We start from the raw sequence: 16,416 nt of genomic DNA, 5'->3' as shown, positions 1-16,416 counted from the left end.
TTTTGTCATATTACCCATCAGAAGTAACACCAAAAATGTATTCTAACTTGCTATTGTTTTTAAAAGCTTATACGTTGTCATTTGATGGTTCCAAATGAGCATTATGTGTGAAAATGTGTAGAGGCGAGTTTCTGTGAATTTACCAAAGTAATACAATAACAACTATCTGCACTGAACCTAATACCGCGTTTGTAGAACAAAATCTTTGTACCTGTTGTATTTTTATTTTTTACTTGGTCAACTGCAAGATAGTTTAACAATACTTTAGAACTGTCAGGAGAAATGCAACTTGGCAAGATTGGAAATGGAAAAGAAATAATATCTAAAAGTGCAATCTCATTTGATCCATCGCGACCTTTAGACAATTACTTTTACTCATCCATCAATACTTTAACTCTTGAAAGTATATCAAAGGTGTTTGAATTTGAAATTTCACTTCCTCAAGTTATAATAGAGTCAGGATTCCCTGAAGGATTAGTTGCAGGTTTTAGCACAAATCCTAAAGGTATTTTAACTTTTATAAATCCATTAATCATTATATTGTTAATATGTTAAATAAATAAATTGAACAAGATTGTCAAGAATTTCAAACTTTGAGTAGTAATGAATAGATTCTGCGAAATTTGTTTTGGATTGAAGATAAAAAAAATTTAAAAATACGCGATTAAAGATAAAATCACAATGTTAATGGACCTAACCTATTTTATTCCTAGGTACAAAAATCGAACATTTAAAAGTTACGATACCTGCGGGCTTCATGCTCAAAGGTTTGATCAATATACTTGGTTACAAAATCAAATGCGACATTGTTGTTGATTTTCCGAAGTTGATTCAAGTGGATGCTGAGTTGTCACCCATTAAAATTGGAAAAGGTTTGATCGCAGTTAGCAAGAGTAAGAATGATCTGGAAAATGGACCAAAAGTATTTGTTAAAATATCCAAAGAAGAAGTAAGACTAAACAAAATAAACAGACCTGTGTCGAGCTGAAATTTTCTTTTTTTTTACTTAAATCAACAGCTGCAGTCTTTCATAAAGTAAAGGCAAGTTTTCCACGAAACAATAACAATCATGCAATTGGAAATTAAATTGCTATATTTTTAGATCCGTAGACTAGGCATTTTTTTAAACAAACCCAAAATTTCCATTCTTTTCGCCGACAATCCTTCATCTGTGAACCTTATTTCTGGCCACCTGGCTGCTACCAATAAATTTAGTTCTCTTTCACATGAACCTGTATTTTGATATCTCAAAATTGATTGATCACAATTTATGGCTAATAGATAGCATACCGGAATGTGTGGTTATTTCAGCAACGCCAATTGGTGTACTCCGAAGTGTAAGGGTTGCTTGCACTTTCTAACCTGCTCACGGAATACTAATCAACATTACAGTTTAAATGCTCTACTGTCAATGTGCAAATTTATGTTCCATTGATAGCAGATTTGTGTGACTTTTTTATTAATAAAATGAGTTCTCTTAATCGCTATTTTTTGCTCTATTTTTTATATCTTTATTTTCTTGTAATTATGCTCATAGTAGAGATACCATCTACTGACATCAGCAAAAAAACTAGATTTGCAATCCTCAAGTATAATTTCAGTTACTTTAATAGTACATATACGTTCGCGTGTTTCATACGTCGTATCACAGCAGACAGGGAAAGCAATGTATACTGAAAGAAGAGTCGAAAAGTAACTTTCCATGGGTTACCATATCTTAATGATAATAATATATTACTCTAATACTATAACCAATATAATATTCGTCTTCAGGTAGCTGTCAAAATTCAAGGTTATGTATCCTTACTCGGTCTTGGAGCTGAAGTCTTGATAGATGTATCAAACAAAGGATTTTATTTCTATGTCTATGGAAACATATTCAATCTTATTGAAGCTAATGTTACAGTCAATGCGCCTTATGGTAGTTTGGCGGAAACAGGATTTTCGGTATGATTCATCTTTCACAATTTTATAAAATTGAAAATTGTAAGAGCTGAATCAAGGAGTTTGATTGGTTAATAATACGAAACTATTAAATCATTTTGTTTAAAATTTGCAAATAACATTCCATGGCATAAAAAAACGCTTGAATTTAATCTAAAATTACTGAAGTCGATTGTACATAGTTATACATAAGACGAAGTTAAGAATCTTGTTTTAGCTTGAACTTCAATTCAATTGCCAACATAATTACATCTACCACAAATCCCTTTCCAAAGTGTCATTACAAACTGGTTTCATCTGATTTAGGTTTCATCTTGCATTTCGGCGTCAGTTGGAGAAGTAACCAGTGAAACAACAAATACCATTACTACGGCAGCTGATGAAACAGAGGAAGCACTTTCAGGCCAAAAAGAAACTGCAAACAGTTCTGGTACGTGTTGCGTCAAAATAAAATTGCAATAAGATAGATCATTGCTAAGAGATTCAATACTATTATGTTCCTAGAACATGGTACTAAAAAATTGATGAAAATTAATATAATTGTGCGTCTACCGAACTAAAACCTAAATTTTCCGTCCTTAAAACAAAACATTGTTGCTATTCAGTTTTTTCGTGATGATGTAAAACGAATGCTCCAAAAACATTACCAGAAAATAAAGTTATTCCACGAATATTTTTATTTTAGCTTCTTGGTTTGAAAAAGCCACAGAACGTCTGCAAAAATGGATAGACAAGCTGGAAGAAAAGCAGAGTATTGTACAACGTAAGTCGGGAAAGTTGGACAAAATTGAGGACGTTTTGGATGGTAAATGCGTTGACCAGTGTGACGATGGTAAGATATATTATTTCACTAATAAAGTTATACATATAACAGCCTGGTAGCTAGCTTGCTTAATATGCTAACGATAAACGATGGATATAAATTGTTCTGATGAAGTGTATATGTATGTTGGTTATGACTCAATCCTGTAGTTATTTCCAGCTGAGAATGGCTTATCCCGATCGCAACTTTGATCACATCTGGCGAATTCATTTTTTCTTTATAATATAAAAACGATATAACGACTGGGTTTCGATCGGAGTGAATCATTTAGTTTAGTTTAGAATGACATCACGGATAAGCCATAGCCCGTTTTTATTTTAATTTATTTTTGTTGGATATTTAGAATAACTAAAAAAAATGTGTGTTGTAAATTGTTTTTTCATGAGATGGTCGTTAGATTATTTTTAATTTTTAAAGTTTGTCTTGGCGGACCAACAGTTAACAAGAAGTGCAAGAAGATCTTAGAAAAGTGGGTACCATGTCCAGGATGGGATGACTGTAAGACAAAAGTTGAAAATCCAGTCTGTATTGCAAAATGTAAAGGAAATAAAGTGTACTTGAAAGGCAAGGCGCTAAAGAAGAAAATCACAATGGAGGTAAAATGCAGAATTTCTTAGTGATATGCAATTTGAGATTATTGTCTCTGTGTTTAGTTAATATAACTTCAATTACATGCTTTGATTTCTTTGTCACAGGAACTTATATAAACATGATTACTCTTATCAGTTTGAGGATCATACCATCAGACGTTACCTTTAGAGTCAATCTGTGCATATCAGACACCGTTACATCTTACTAAAACAAACTGAAGGTCTAAGTAATAAAACTTCTTTAAGAAAACAAAAAGGAACTGTCATGTCAATTTGAACACGTTTATTAACGTCAATATCATATACAAGAGTTGTCATCATTGCATCGAGCTTGCCCAAACTTTATTGACTCGCTTTCCCCAGTTGAATCTTTCGCTGCATTGCGCAGGTTTTTAAGCGAAAGGCCTGTCTTGGGCATTAATTAGTCAGGGTAGGTCTTAAAAAAGACTCAAAAGAATAAGTAAACAATATAAAAATTCTTTCCGCATTATTTTAAGTTTTAGAGAATAGCTGAAATGCAAAATCTTTTTTCTAAAACATAACTAATTGCATATAGATATTGCTTGATGCCATTCACATCATCAAAAAGATCTTGGAAATTGCAAAGAAATTCGTTGAAAAAGCAAAAGAATTGGTCGACTTTGCTGAAAAGGTTGCCGAAAAAATGGAAGAAGTAGCAGCTTCGGGAAAAGCAGCTTTGGAAGCAATTGCAAAATACACTAGAGAAAATATAATCAACATACATCATATCTGCTTCAATACAAGCCTTGAAGAAGCCAAGTCTTCATGTTTTGGATTAAAAGTTAATGTCACTTTAGGTGGCAGTAAAAATTTCAACCTCGACACTAAGGCATGTTTAGATGTCAGTTTTGTGAAGAATATTGGAAAAGCAATAGCTGAACAACTGTATCCTGGCATAAACACGATCAAGGAAAAATTAAAACAAGTTCGAGACTATATGAAAGACCATAAAAGTAAAGAAAGTGAATTGGAAACATTGCAAAATGAAGCAAAAAAGGATGAAGAAGAGTTGGAAGGTGTTTTAGCCAAAGAGGATGAAAATAGTGACGATGATTATGAAGATGAGGATAAGGATGACTCATCAAAAAAAGTGAGTTTTTTTCAAAAACCATCGACTTTAACCACAAACAAGCTGATAGCATGTATGAAGAATTTTTTTGATTTTTTTACATCGTGTTATTTCCTGTCTTGGAGTCCTTAAACTCTCATAAACTCTTTATGCATGCATTGTACTCACAAAATATAATCTGCTTGGATCTCTGTGTCATACTCAGCCTAATAAAAAATATAATGGTTTCACAAGATCTTCTTTTGCATTTTGGATTCTTGTTTTCAGAAGAGAAGTTCTATTTCTGTTTCAGCATCACATTGGAAAACCGTTCAATGAAAAACATATCAAACATCAAATATATGCAGCTCTACCTACAGTTACCATTCGTGATGACGTCACGTTGGATGCTATGGAAACACGATCTCCATGGGCATTCTCTAAACAAGATTCGCCATTTGTATCTACTAAAGAATACGATGAAAAAGTCGATCAAGAAAACGCAGCAAATGTTCAAAAGGAAGACATACCATTTGGTAAGTAAAACTTTTCTTTAACGTTTGTTCCCAATTAGTTTATATTTTAGTGAAACACAATACTCCAATCTGAGTAAACATGAAACACACACAGTCACGTTCTGGAAAGTAGCAATACTAATTTTTTTTCCGGATATACATGACGAATCATATGATGCATCTCCTTTTCTTAACAATTTTATTCCTGGCGAAATATAGAATGAAAATTTAAAATTAAAAAGTTATAAACTTTTTTTAAATTGAAATATAGTTTTATCTATATAATAATACGCCAGTTCCGTGTGTCTGTAACAGGCAAAGTGGATATCGTCATTTTCCTTTGATGTTGCCGAAAAATGCATATCCAATATGTTAAATTTTCTGACGTTACGGCGCGACGTCAATAATATTACTTTAACGTCAATATCCTATATTAAATTATTGAAGCCGTTACAGTGCACTTAAAACTTTGAGGCCAAATAACTTGGAAACGAGGTGGTGACGTCAATGATTTTTCACCGCGTGGGTAACTAGGGACCACCTGGGACCAATTTGGGTAAGTTTCCCAAACCTGGGTCCTTGAATCCGTTTCGGAATGGACGGGTTGATGGCGTCATCACAAAACCTACAAACCCCAATATCTCTGCAACCGTTTGTCAAAAGTTCATGTTCCTATACATTTTCTTGATCAGCATTTCAAGATCTATATGATGAATGCAACGTTTGTACGAATTTGTGAAGAAATTTTTCTTTGGAACTTTTGGTAGGAACTTTGCTGACGTCAGCAAAATTTTTATACCCTATATCTCCTTAGGCTCTTTTCAAAAACATACGATACTATACATTATTTTGATCAGCGTTTTAACCTCTGCACATTACAGACAACAAATGATTAAATTTCACCAATTTTCTTTTTGTATATGCACTGTTGACGTCAGCAAAAAATCTAAAGCAACCTAATTTTCCATTGTTCTTCTGCGCCTTAGTGGATTTTTCCACGGGCCTTATTGACTAGTCTCTATAATAATACGCTAATTCCGTGTGTCTGTAACAGGCAAAGTGGATATGTTCATTTTTCTTTGATCTTACCGAAATTTTCTTTGAAGCAACCGAAAAATGCATGTCTAATATGTTAAATTTCTGACGTTACGGCGCGAGGTCAATAACACTACTTTAACGTCAATATCCTATATTAAATTAATGAAGCCGTTACAGTGCACTTAAAATTTTGAGGCCAAATAACTTGGAAACGAGGTGCTGACGTCAATGATTTTTCACCGCGTGGGTAACTATGGACCACCTGGGACCAATTTGGGTAAGTTTCCCAAACCTGGGTCCTTGAATCCGTTTCGGAATGGACGGGTTGTTGACGTCATCACAAAACCTTTAAACCCCAATATCTCTGCAACCGTTTGTCAAAAGTTCATGTTCCTATACATTTTCTTGACCAGCATTTCAAGATCTTTACGATGGATGAAACGGGTGTACGAATTTATGAAGAAATTTTTTTGGATTTTTTAGTAGGGACTTTGATGACGTCAGCAAAATTTTTAAACCCTTATATCTCCTTAGGCGTTTGTCAAAAACATACGATACTATACATTATTTTTATCAGCGTTTCAACCTCTACACATTACAGACAATGAATGACTAAATTTCACCAATCTTCTTTTTGTATATGCACTGCTGACGTCAGCAAAAAATCTAAAGCAACCTATTTTTCCATTTTTATCCTGCCGCAGTGGATTTTTCCACGGGCTTTATCGACTAGTCTATATAATAATACGCCAGTTCCGTGTGTCTGTAACAGGCAAAGTGGACGTGTTGTTTTTTCTAAAGAAACAGCCGCAGTAACATGTCACTTTTGCTAAACTTTTTTTTATTCTGTCTTTTGTGTGCTTTTTCATATTGATTTAAAATTTTTGATTTAAAAAGGTCACGGTTAATTTATTTTATTGTTCTCATAAAAAACCTTTCTGTGACGATGTAAACTTTAATACACAAAATCACGGGTAATTAATTTTTATTATTCCCTTACGCACGTGTCTATTGTCTACTGTTATAACATATTGGTTTCATTTATTCCCGCTTGAATGGAATTAACAAAAAACGTTTTGACGAAAAGAACAATGAATTTCGCTGTTTAGCTATAACAACTCATGTGATAAAATAAAGTGATTTTATTAGCTGGGAATTTTATTGCATGCGAATTTAAATTTACCGTGACGGGTCCTTTGTTATAAATTGTTATACGAGTAAGGTCACAGGCAACCAACGTTGTTATTATAGTTGTCAATTTTGTTTAAAAGTTTTCATTGTTTGCGTCTTTAAAATGAAACTGACAACCAATGATTTTGTGATAAGAAACATATAATAAATTTTAAATATTTTTGAGTGGATATCTCTGCGGGATTTCGTTTAAAACGAACGAATAAAATATATTTAAGTGGATTATTCCACGGGTTTAAATAACTAGTGTAAGAAATATTTCTGGAGTGTTCGCCGAGATTTCTTTACAAAATTTGTTCCGGCTATTCTGTGCAGAACCTGTGATTAAGCATCGTAAAGTGTCTTACTCATATATACATTTTTTATAATGCGTCTAGATTTTGACAATTTAACCGACTCCAACGACGGAAATTCGTGTCGTAATTTACATGGAACAGTGAACTTATACAAATCACTATCAGACTCACTTAATCTCGTTGCCGGCAAAATGGATACAGTTAAAGCAAAATATGAAGCGCAGACACGACACTATATTGAAGGATACGTTAATACAAAAAGAATGATCAGTAAAAAATGTAAGAAATACTTCACTACTTTCACTTTTTTTTTACCAGCGTGTTTCTTGTTCATCTAAATAATGTTTGAAACATTTACTTGAACGTATTACAGGTCAAAAAAGCAGGATGTCGAAGGACCGTACAATGGACGCATTGTATTACGCTGAAATGTTGAGAAACGGTAAGTGCAACATACCTATGGACGGCTTTCTTCAACTGTCTCTTCCTTTTGAAACATATACATGTTGTCGCTGCTTATGTTGTAGCTATTTTAAAACTATTCCAAAACATGTCAATATTTGTTTGAGCGATGCGATAAATCTAACTCGACGCTTACACACTTTTGATCAGCAGCGTGAGACTCAAAATCTTCCAGAACAAAACAATTACTATTTCCATACAAAAACATGATTAATACGAAAGTTCAAATTCCATTGGGAACCTTTTCCAGGTTTTTCGTCTGCATTGCTTTTTTTTTACGTTTCCGAAGCAACACAAGTGTGATTTTATGTTACATGGAAGCTTTTAGAGTACTTTATATAGTTAAATAAAGCCCTTAGTCACATTAAGATGTTTAAAATTGTGAAGCCTCCTCTCCTGAGAATTAATTGCGTGTTGTAAAATGTGCTTTTAAAATAGAAAGTTCAGTGTAAATTCAGGTTAAAATTTTTGTCGAAAGTAAACAAATAACTCAGAAATTAATCGAAGAGAAGTAGCTGGAAAAGTTTCCCTGACTTTTCTATAGACATCAACTTTTTCATTGAAAAAATTTCCTAGAGAATATTACCAGTGGATTATCCATCGTGGAAGTTGGTTTGTTTTGTTCGGATTAAATGTGATATAATTTGCTACCAGGTTACTAAAGCCCTTATTTACACGCACCACCGACTACTGACATAAATTTCCACACCACTTTCATTCTTTGCATTATATTTAGTATTTCTTTTTATTTAACATCTTTTTTTTACTATCCGGTATATATTTTTTTTACTTTAGGAACGGCTTCGTGGAGAGGCGACGTGAAATCGCAAATAGCCAAGCTTGATGAGAACATTTTAAGCTTTTGGAAAGAACGCTTGAACGAAGTGACCAAGTCCACTAAGAAAGTCAGTGTCGAACATCTTATGAAGATGCTGACATCAGCATCAGAAGTTGTCAGCAAAAGAAACGACATTCCTCGTAAATTTGAAGGAAACTTAAAAACCGCAGCGGACGTAAGTCTATTAAGTCGTTATTAATTTGGTTTAAATTTCTTTTATGTTCACTATACGGTATCACTACGGCTATGGTTTTGTCATGCGAGGGAAATTGATTTTCGATGTAGACTTAATGTATACACTTACATGAACTCCAACCCCTGACATAATATATTGGAAAAAAGGTAGAATTTTAAAGATCGCAGCCAAAGCAATTTTTTATCTATGTAACACGCACTATTAACTTGTCAAGTTCCATCGTCAATGCTCACAGCGGACTTAGGATGTTAGGATCTAACGTTAGGTTGTTCTTAAGTGATTTTAATTTAATTTAATAATTTTTGCTGAAGTCAGCATGCCCCAATTCCACGATACATTTCAGTCCTTTCGGGGTGGTGGAGTGGATTATTCCATAATACGGACATTGTGGAAAGTGCAGCTAGCGCATTTGTTACTTCGTTCTACACCCCTGCCAAAGTAAAACTCCTCGGCTGCAGAGCGCAGGTCAAGTGATTCGGCTTGCTTATTTCAAGAAAAAGCTGAAACAGACAATTTTCTAAATGTATTTTTGGATTGTACGTTGTTCAGTGTCTATCCTATGTTTGGATAATATAATTATTTGTTATTTTTTTATTGTCCTTTTTAGATTGTCAACAATTTAATAGACGGGAAACCTAGTCCATTGAGTGCAAATCGAGGTCACATCAAAGAATTGAAAGAAACCGTAAACGCGATGAAATTATCTCTTCCATATATCGCTTGCGCAGCGTGAAGAAAGTTTGACACAGTTGATCTTTGAAAAGAGATCTTTTACTCTTCAACAGTAAATTTACATGCAGAAATAATATTCATGAACGATCACACGATGCGCAATTCCGTGGTATCCTTCTTTCATATGAATGTTCGTTGTATATTAGATCCTCCGGGATATTATTCAGAGAAACAAAATAGCTATTCATGTCGTTCTCTTTATTGTATACAAACTTCGTGTTTCACTGCATAGCGAACATCTAAAATCTTAGATAACGCAAAACAAATTAGTAACATGCGTGTTTACTTTTACGTCCGCACGCGATGTGGTTATTCTATCAGCACTATTTTTATCGCAGGAACTATCAAAAAGAGAAGTCCTGGGAATAAGTTTGGCAACAATTTGATACAGTTCTTCTACATACTTGAAAATAAAGGTATGTTTCAATTTGACTGAATTTTTCGCTAAAGAGTTTTTTTTACCACCTGCATGCTCAAATGCAGTCAAATGGAAGCCAACCTTTAGACGTTTTTTCTATCGACATAAGTAAACATTTGACAAGAGATTCATTGAGAACATTTAAAGAAGTCTTGTATTAGAACAAAAATATACATGAAAAACTGGGTTGACCCTGGGTTAACATTGCAAACATTGCACAATTATTATCTAAACAAATAGAAGATCTTGCAAACAAATCCGAGAAGATTTTATGTGTAAAGAAAGTTACTCAGCGTAAGAATGCTAAAAATAAATGAAATAAATGGAAAGACAGATGGGGAAGGGAGTTGGAAAAAATTTAAAACCCAATCTAGGGGTGCAGATGGGTTGGCGCTTGGGCACTTATTTTTTGACAAATATAGTCCAAAACAGTTTGTGGTTGCCACAAGAGTAAAACTTTTAACAATTTTGATATTTCAAAATTTTTGTATCATGACTATATATTAAAAAAATTAAGTAAGATTTCAACTACCTAAAATATGAAATTTTAATGATTGAATTTTTTGTGGTTGGAAGCAGTAGAGTTACCAACATGTGTAAATAGAGAACACTTGAAAATATATCTCCCGTCAAATTTAGAGACATTATGTAACGTTTCTACTAAATGAAAATTTTACTATCTTCGACTGTTGAATGTTAGGATTTTTCAATGTTAAAGTTGTACTTACGACTCCAGATGTTTGGATGTTTGGAGTTTCAATAAACATTGCAGCCAAAACGTGGCACATTTAAGCCGAGATAAAACGTATAGTTTTAAGAAAGTTTTAGGATTGGTTAAAAACAAGAGACGAATTACGCATTGACGCATTTCTTAATTTAGCATAAGAATAGAGTGTAAGTATAATATCAGCACGTGCAACTATACAACACTATTAGATTTTAGTTATCTACATTATATGTTAAATCTTATCAGTTGAATTATTTCTAAAGGTGCTGAATGAAACTTTTCTCATGCTCCAGTTGTAGTGGTAACTTCACCATAGTCACGTGTTTTTACACCGCAAGTATTACCTACGACAAATTTGAGCTTGCAAATCAAGACATGGAAAGATAGTTTCTATGTCTTTACTGATGCTAAAGATCAATCTCGACTCCAAATCTTCTTTCGTCTCGCCTTCTTAGTATAAAAAAGCGACACAGAGCCCTTGGATTGAGTCCTTTGAGAGTTTAGCAATTTTATAATATATATAGTGGTTTTATTGAATAGAAGTGATATTTACCTGACGATGTAAGAGTTTAACTTACTAAAAGCTTCGTGTATTGTAATTGTACTTTATTGTATGTTCTGGTATATAATAAAAAGAGTAGAGGTTCCTGCCCTATATTTTTTTAAATATATATATATTTACAACGTAACTTTACTTTACATCTAATTTATATCTAATTACGTCGACGGCGAAAGGAGTAATATTTTTGACGTCGACGGTAGACTTGTAACCTAGGGCGACGTCGCCGTCTTTGATGACGTCGGTAAATCGGATCATTGTTCTCATAAGCAATTTCTAAAATACAAAACAGATGTTACTGAGACAGATTAATCAATTTTCACTGAAGCAAAAAAAAATATTGTAAATTGATTAATGGCCCATCAAAAAAAGACGCCAAACCTAGGATGATAATGCAAAATATTTATAATAGCGAGAAGGTAAGTGAAGAATGTGTTTTTACTCTCTACATTAAGAGAAATGTTACGATAAACACAGCTTTAACTTTTATTAAAAAATGTTAATAAATTTCTACATGATCTGAAAATGCTTTTACACTATCTGCGACCTTGGAAGAAAGAAATAGAGTTTTCAATTCCTACGTGATAAAAATAACAACCTCTTTTCAGCTCAATATAAATACAGGACTGAAATAAGAAAAAACAAAAATAACAAAAAAAGCGCCCATACTAAAATTTCCAAATTAACAAGACCTAAAAAAAATTTAACAATAATAGTTGCTCGGGAAAAAAGTAAATTCTAGTCAATAAAAATCGTTTAAATCAACAATGATCATTAATTTTTATATTTTAACGCGTGGTGATGATGTAAAAGTTCGAGATGAAACATTTGATTATTGTTATACTTGATTTTATTATTTGTGGAGTTTTTTTTTGGACTCAATAATTAAATTATCTTGAAGCTATAAAATGTTGCGTCAATTTCTTCTCCACAAAAACAAAGAAAATATAACCAATCAGTGTTACCTTCGACAAACTCTTCAGGTATGTTGTCATCGACCGCATTCTCTAAAAAATAAAAACGCGCGAATTTAATCATAATGGCGCACTTCAGTCATAATGGTGCACTTCAGTCATAATGGCGCACTTCAGTAGACATGGTTTATGAAATAGACACTGTTGTATTACTTGTGGTGTCTGCCATTTATTATACTATAATTGTGACAGAATCTCTTTCAAGTATATATAGAAGTACATACCCATATCTTGTTGATATTCTCCATTGCTTGCCTCAGTATCGACATTCTTAGATGTCAAAACTAGAAAAGTAAAAAGTGCGAATAAGAGAGGTATAAATTTATTCGTTGAACGCATTTATTAATCGAGTGATAAGGTAAGCCTTTGCAAATCAATCAATTGGTCTTGAGGTCCTATGGAGGAAGTAAAACTAATGTTGTTGTCATCTAGGGGAATTCAAAAACATCAACAAGTAATTGGTCTACACCCGAACAAAAATGCTGAAGTACCATACGGTTAATTAACAATAATTATCTCGTTCGATGAATCAGTAGTATTATTGCTTTATCATTGCCTTATAAGGGGGGTCATTTTACTACGTGGAACAAACTCCTCAAATTAACGGAGATTCTAACCGGCTGGCAGAAAAATTCCATCAGACAATAAAAACATTATTTATTTAGGAATATACCTCCAAGTGAATAAATATATAGACAATAAATATAAATTGTACAACAGCATAAACGTTCTTGGAGAAAACTCGCCCGTGTTTTTATGATAAGAAATACCATACTTACGATCGAGTTGCAAGAGTATTACTGCTAATAAAATGATAAGCTTGAACATGGCTGAAACGAAATAAAAACAAGAAGCCCAGCGGCTTTAACAATTTCGACAATGAAGGCAATATAACAGAACACAAGCGAGGAAAGTTCAAAAGTGAGCAAAAGTTTACCAAAAAAAACCTACCTGAATTATTCATCTTTTCTCCCCTTGCTCTGTTTTTCCCGTATATCACTTTTAAATTACTCACTCCTATATATACGGTAGTAAGAAGGTAATTATGATTTGAGTTACGAAACAGTAATGACTTTCTAATGAACATATCCTCTTCCAACTTTAAAAATACGACATACTTCCCGGTACTTACGACCACGTGCGTCAACAATAACCATCTACACAACATGCTGACTCCCACTTCTTTCTAATTCTGTTTACATGCAATCGAAGTGAAATTACCAAGTAAAGTTTGCACCGCAATAAAATGTATGACTGTTTACATGTTTCACTCTAGGTTGAGTTTTACTTCGACAGTGGTTTAGACAACCTCGACCCCCGGTCTCTTTGTCTCTTTTTCATAACGACTCTTTTTTCTCGCCGTTCCTTATACCAAAAAGAGAGAAAAAGCCCTGGGATCAAGGTTGTGGTCCAGAAAGGGCAAAGTTTTTTGTATTTCTCTCTTTCAAGCACTAAAACTGCACTTCACTCTCGGGATAGAATGTTTGCATGAAAGTCTTGCACTGGTTTAATATTTGACTTTAACCAATTTCACCAAAGAAAAATGTGACTTTTACTTCAGCCGAAATATGAAAACTCGTGTGTACATAGTTTTAAGAAAGACAACGTTGAACAAAAGATCGTAGTTTGGGTTTGCTTTAGTTCTCACGTAAACAAATCCTTGCTCAAATAGTTGGAAGAACAAAAGGAAGTTTGGCGACTTAACGGAACTTTTATTTTATAAGCTTCATAGTTTTTCTTCTTCATCGTATTTTAATTACGCTACGCGGCAGTTGCGTAAAACATTGTTTTCTGCCACGAAAACTAATTTGCGGTTAAAATCATTTCAACGTGTCTAAAAAGAACAATTACTGAGGTTTTAAAGCGAATGCCTTATTCTATATGAAATGGTTGCTTCGATGGCCTAAAGAGGAATAAATCATATATAATTTAAAAAGTAAATCTAAATGTTCATATAATATTAGGAAAAACATGGAGTAACCGAAAAAGTGAGGCACAACCAAAATGCTTGAGTAATGATATTATATGTTGAGCCTCCTCCTACGAATAACAAGGGCAAGATAATAATAAAAGTTACGGCTTATAGCTCACCTAAAAAAAATTCCAAGAGGAAAAAAAATTGTATATCATTAAACATTTCCTATAAGTCTTTCTTTTGCTTCAAAAGACGAACATTTCGTGATTTCGCAATGTTTGTTCAAACGGCCCAATGTCTAAAGCCTTATGGGCAAAAAAATGTTGGCAGAAAATAAGATTTGACAAAAAATTTAGTCACTATAACATAACTTAGTCACGTTTTGACGACTAAATTTTTCACTTTAATCACTTTTTGTCGTCTTATTTTCTCAATAACAACAAAAGAACAATGCCAACTGTGTCGACATTTATGTGTATTGAAAAGTTTTTTCCTTGAATTGTAAAAACGATTGTTTGCGAAAGTTGTTTCCCTTGATTTTACAATTTCCGACTCAGTGAAGGTTATTTCTGTGAAGACTTTTCCATTTAAAGTATTTCAAATATGTTCACGACAACACTTTGCGCCTATACAGGGTGACCACCAAAAGTAAGGATATTAAGGAGAATTAAGGAGACAAGTTGACATTTTTTAAGGATATTTTGCTGCGAACGAGAATAAAAAAATAAAAAATAAGGAGAAATATGGATAAAACCAGTTTTAGTTCTCCATCTTTAATGTTACATACTATGTTCTATGATAAGAGAGTTATACATATTATATAAATATACATATAAATTAAGCCCTGAAAGATAGAAAATATAGGATTTCAGGTAACAGAGAAATATGTCTTATTTTACTGGTGATGAACAATGCATGAACACATTTCCAAAAAAGTTACGATCAGAAAAATTAAGAAATAAGGAGAAATTACGGAGAATAGCTAAAATTGCAATTTTTTTAAGTTATATTTAAGTACTTTTAAGGAGATTTTCTTTTTCTAAGGTTATTTAAAGGATTTTAAGGAGGAGTGGTCACCCTGCTATACATACCACTAATCACTTTTACTACCATCAAAATGAAATGTTTATGGAGACGTGTACTTATTTTTATATGTTGTATAGTATCAAAGAGGTTTTGCATCTATAGAAGATGATTGCTACATAGCTGTTTGAATTTTTTATTGTAACGCTACACTGACCGCTCTTTTCTGGAATTGTCTCACTCACTCACACAACAAACATTATTGATTCGCCTATCATTAAAAAGAGTAGGATGTGGCCACGCGATTTTAAGAGACTTAGATTTTGAGTCGCAAAAATTTGTAGTACAAAGTAAATAGAATAAAAATTGTTCAACTAAACGTATAAAAGCATAAAAAATAATCTCAGGCTGAAGTTATAAAAAGAGTGTATTAACATCTTAGAAAGAAGATAATGAGTGTTTATTTTCTGTTATGTTGAAAAATGCGATTAGGTGGGTGCAAAATGTGCTTTGATATGATATCATGAAATTAATCGAGTTGTTTTGCTATTTTCGTATCATTAAGTAAACTTTATAAATGTATCATCGTAATTCTGCCATTAACTATTTTTAATTTTCTATTTTCTTCACAAGCAAGAGTGAGGAAAGAATAAGTTGACGATTTTTTAAAACTGTGAAAGCTTGCATGTTTTCACTGTACATTTGGAACTCATTTCCTTTTAATTTCTTGAAGGACGCTTGGTGGCAACCTTGTCCCCAGAGGTTCTTGCCTTTAGCGGCTTTGACATCAGGTAGCAAAGCCTAGGGACAAGAATGGCTTCAGGGTAGATTACTGGAAAAACAAAATTGGATCGTCAGATTGTGGAATATGTACAGTTCACGAATATGTATCGTTCGTCTCTACATTAATAATACCCGTATTTCGTCTGTCTGTTAAAAATGGTATTCCTTTGATCTTTCCGCGTTTTTATTAGAAACCAGGGGGTTATTAAACCAGAAACTGCATTATAATCGTACCTATAATCCTAGTAATTACTCCCGTCTAAGTAAATTCAGTTATATAAGGCGGGCAAGGACTTGAAACTGTTGATCTTTATTCCATTCAG

General features: G+C 33.2%; 3 protein-coding genes across 4 annotated transcripts; 2 read left to right on the top strand and 1 right to left on the bottom strand.

Moving 5' to 3' along the window:
- The first annotated feature begins 24 nt into the window (after nt 1-24).
- On the top strand, nt 25-2,958 carry LOC130648546 (uncharacterized). The gene is made up of 6 exons (XM_057454598.1): nt 25-505; nt 714-949; nt 1,774-1,947; nt 2,251-2,374; nt 2,630-2,776; nt 2,927-2,958. The coding sequence occupies exons 1-6, from the start codon at nt 283-285 to the stop codon at nt 2,956-2,958; spliced, it is 936 nt and encodes a 311-aa protein (XP_057310581.1). The 5' UTR covers nt 25-282.
- On the top strand, nt 2,165-9,875 carry LOC130649150 (uncharacterized). 2 transcript variants are annotated; one of them, XM_057455377.1, is made up of 9 exons: nt 2,165-2,374; nt 2,630-2,776; nt 3,185-3,363; nt 3,914-4,468; nt 4,740-4,962; nt 7,548-7,745; nt 7,840-7,908; nt 8,724-8,941; nt 9,570-9,875. In XM_057455377.1, the coding sequence occupies exons 3-9, from the start codon at nt 3,358-3,360 to the stop codon at nt 9,693-9,695; spliced, it is 1,395 nt and encodes a 464-aa protein (XP_057311360.1). In that variant the 5' UTR covers nt 2,165-2,374; nt 2,630-2,776; nt 3,185-3,357; the 3' UTR covers nt 9,696-9,875. The 2 variants fall into 2 exon arrangements, with proteins under 2 accessions (XP_057311360.1, XP_057311359.1); XM_057455376.1 differs by lacking the exons at nt 2,165-2,374; nt 2,630-2,776 and having other exon boundaries at nt 2,809-3,363.
- A 1,635-nt stretch (nt 9,876-11,510) lies between these two features.
- Nucleotides 11,511-13,676, bottom strand: LOC130649184 (uncharacterized). Its single transcript, XM_057455427.1, has 5 exons — nt 13,324-13,676; nt 13,152-13,202; nt 12,597-12,656; nt 12,364-12,405; nt 11,511-11,674 (listed from the first exon to the last, which is right to left on the bottom strand). Exons 1-5 carry the CDS (start codon nt 13,538-13,540, stop codon nt 11,553-11,555), a joined length of 492 nt encoding a protein of 163 aa, XP_057311410.1. The 5' UTR covers nt 13,541-13,676; the 3' UTR covers nt 11,511-11,552.
- Nucleotides 13,677-16,416: the final 2,740 nt, after the last annotated feature.

Source organism: Hydractinia symbiolongicarpus, chromosome 7 (genome assembly GCF_029227915.1).
Source record: "Hydractinia symbiolongicarpus strain clone_291-10 chromosome 7, HSymV2.1, whole genome shotgun sequence".
In the NCBI taxonomy this organism is placed as follows: domain Eukaryota; kingdom Metazoa; phylum Cnidaria; class Hydrozoa; order Anthoathecata; family Hydractiniidae; genus Hydractinia; species Hydractinia symbiolongicarpus.
Note: the sequence above shows the minus strand (reverse complement) of the source record. Positions and strands in the feature narration are given on the sequence as shown.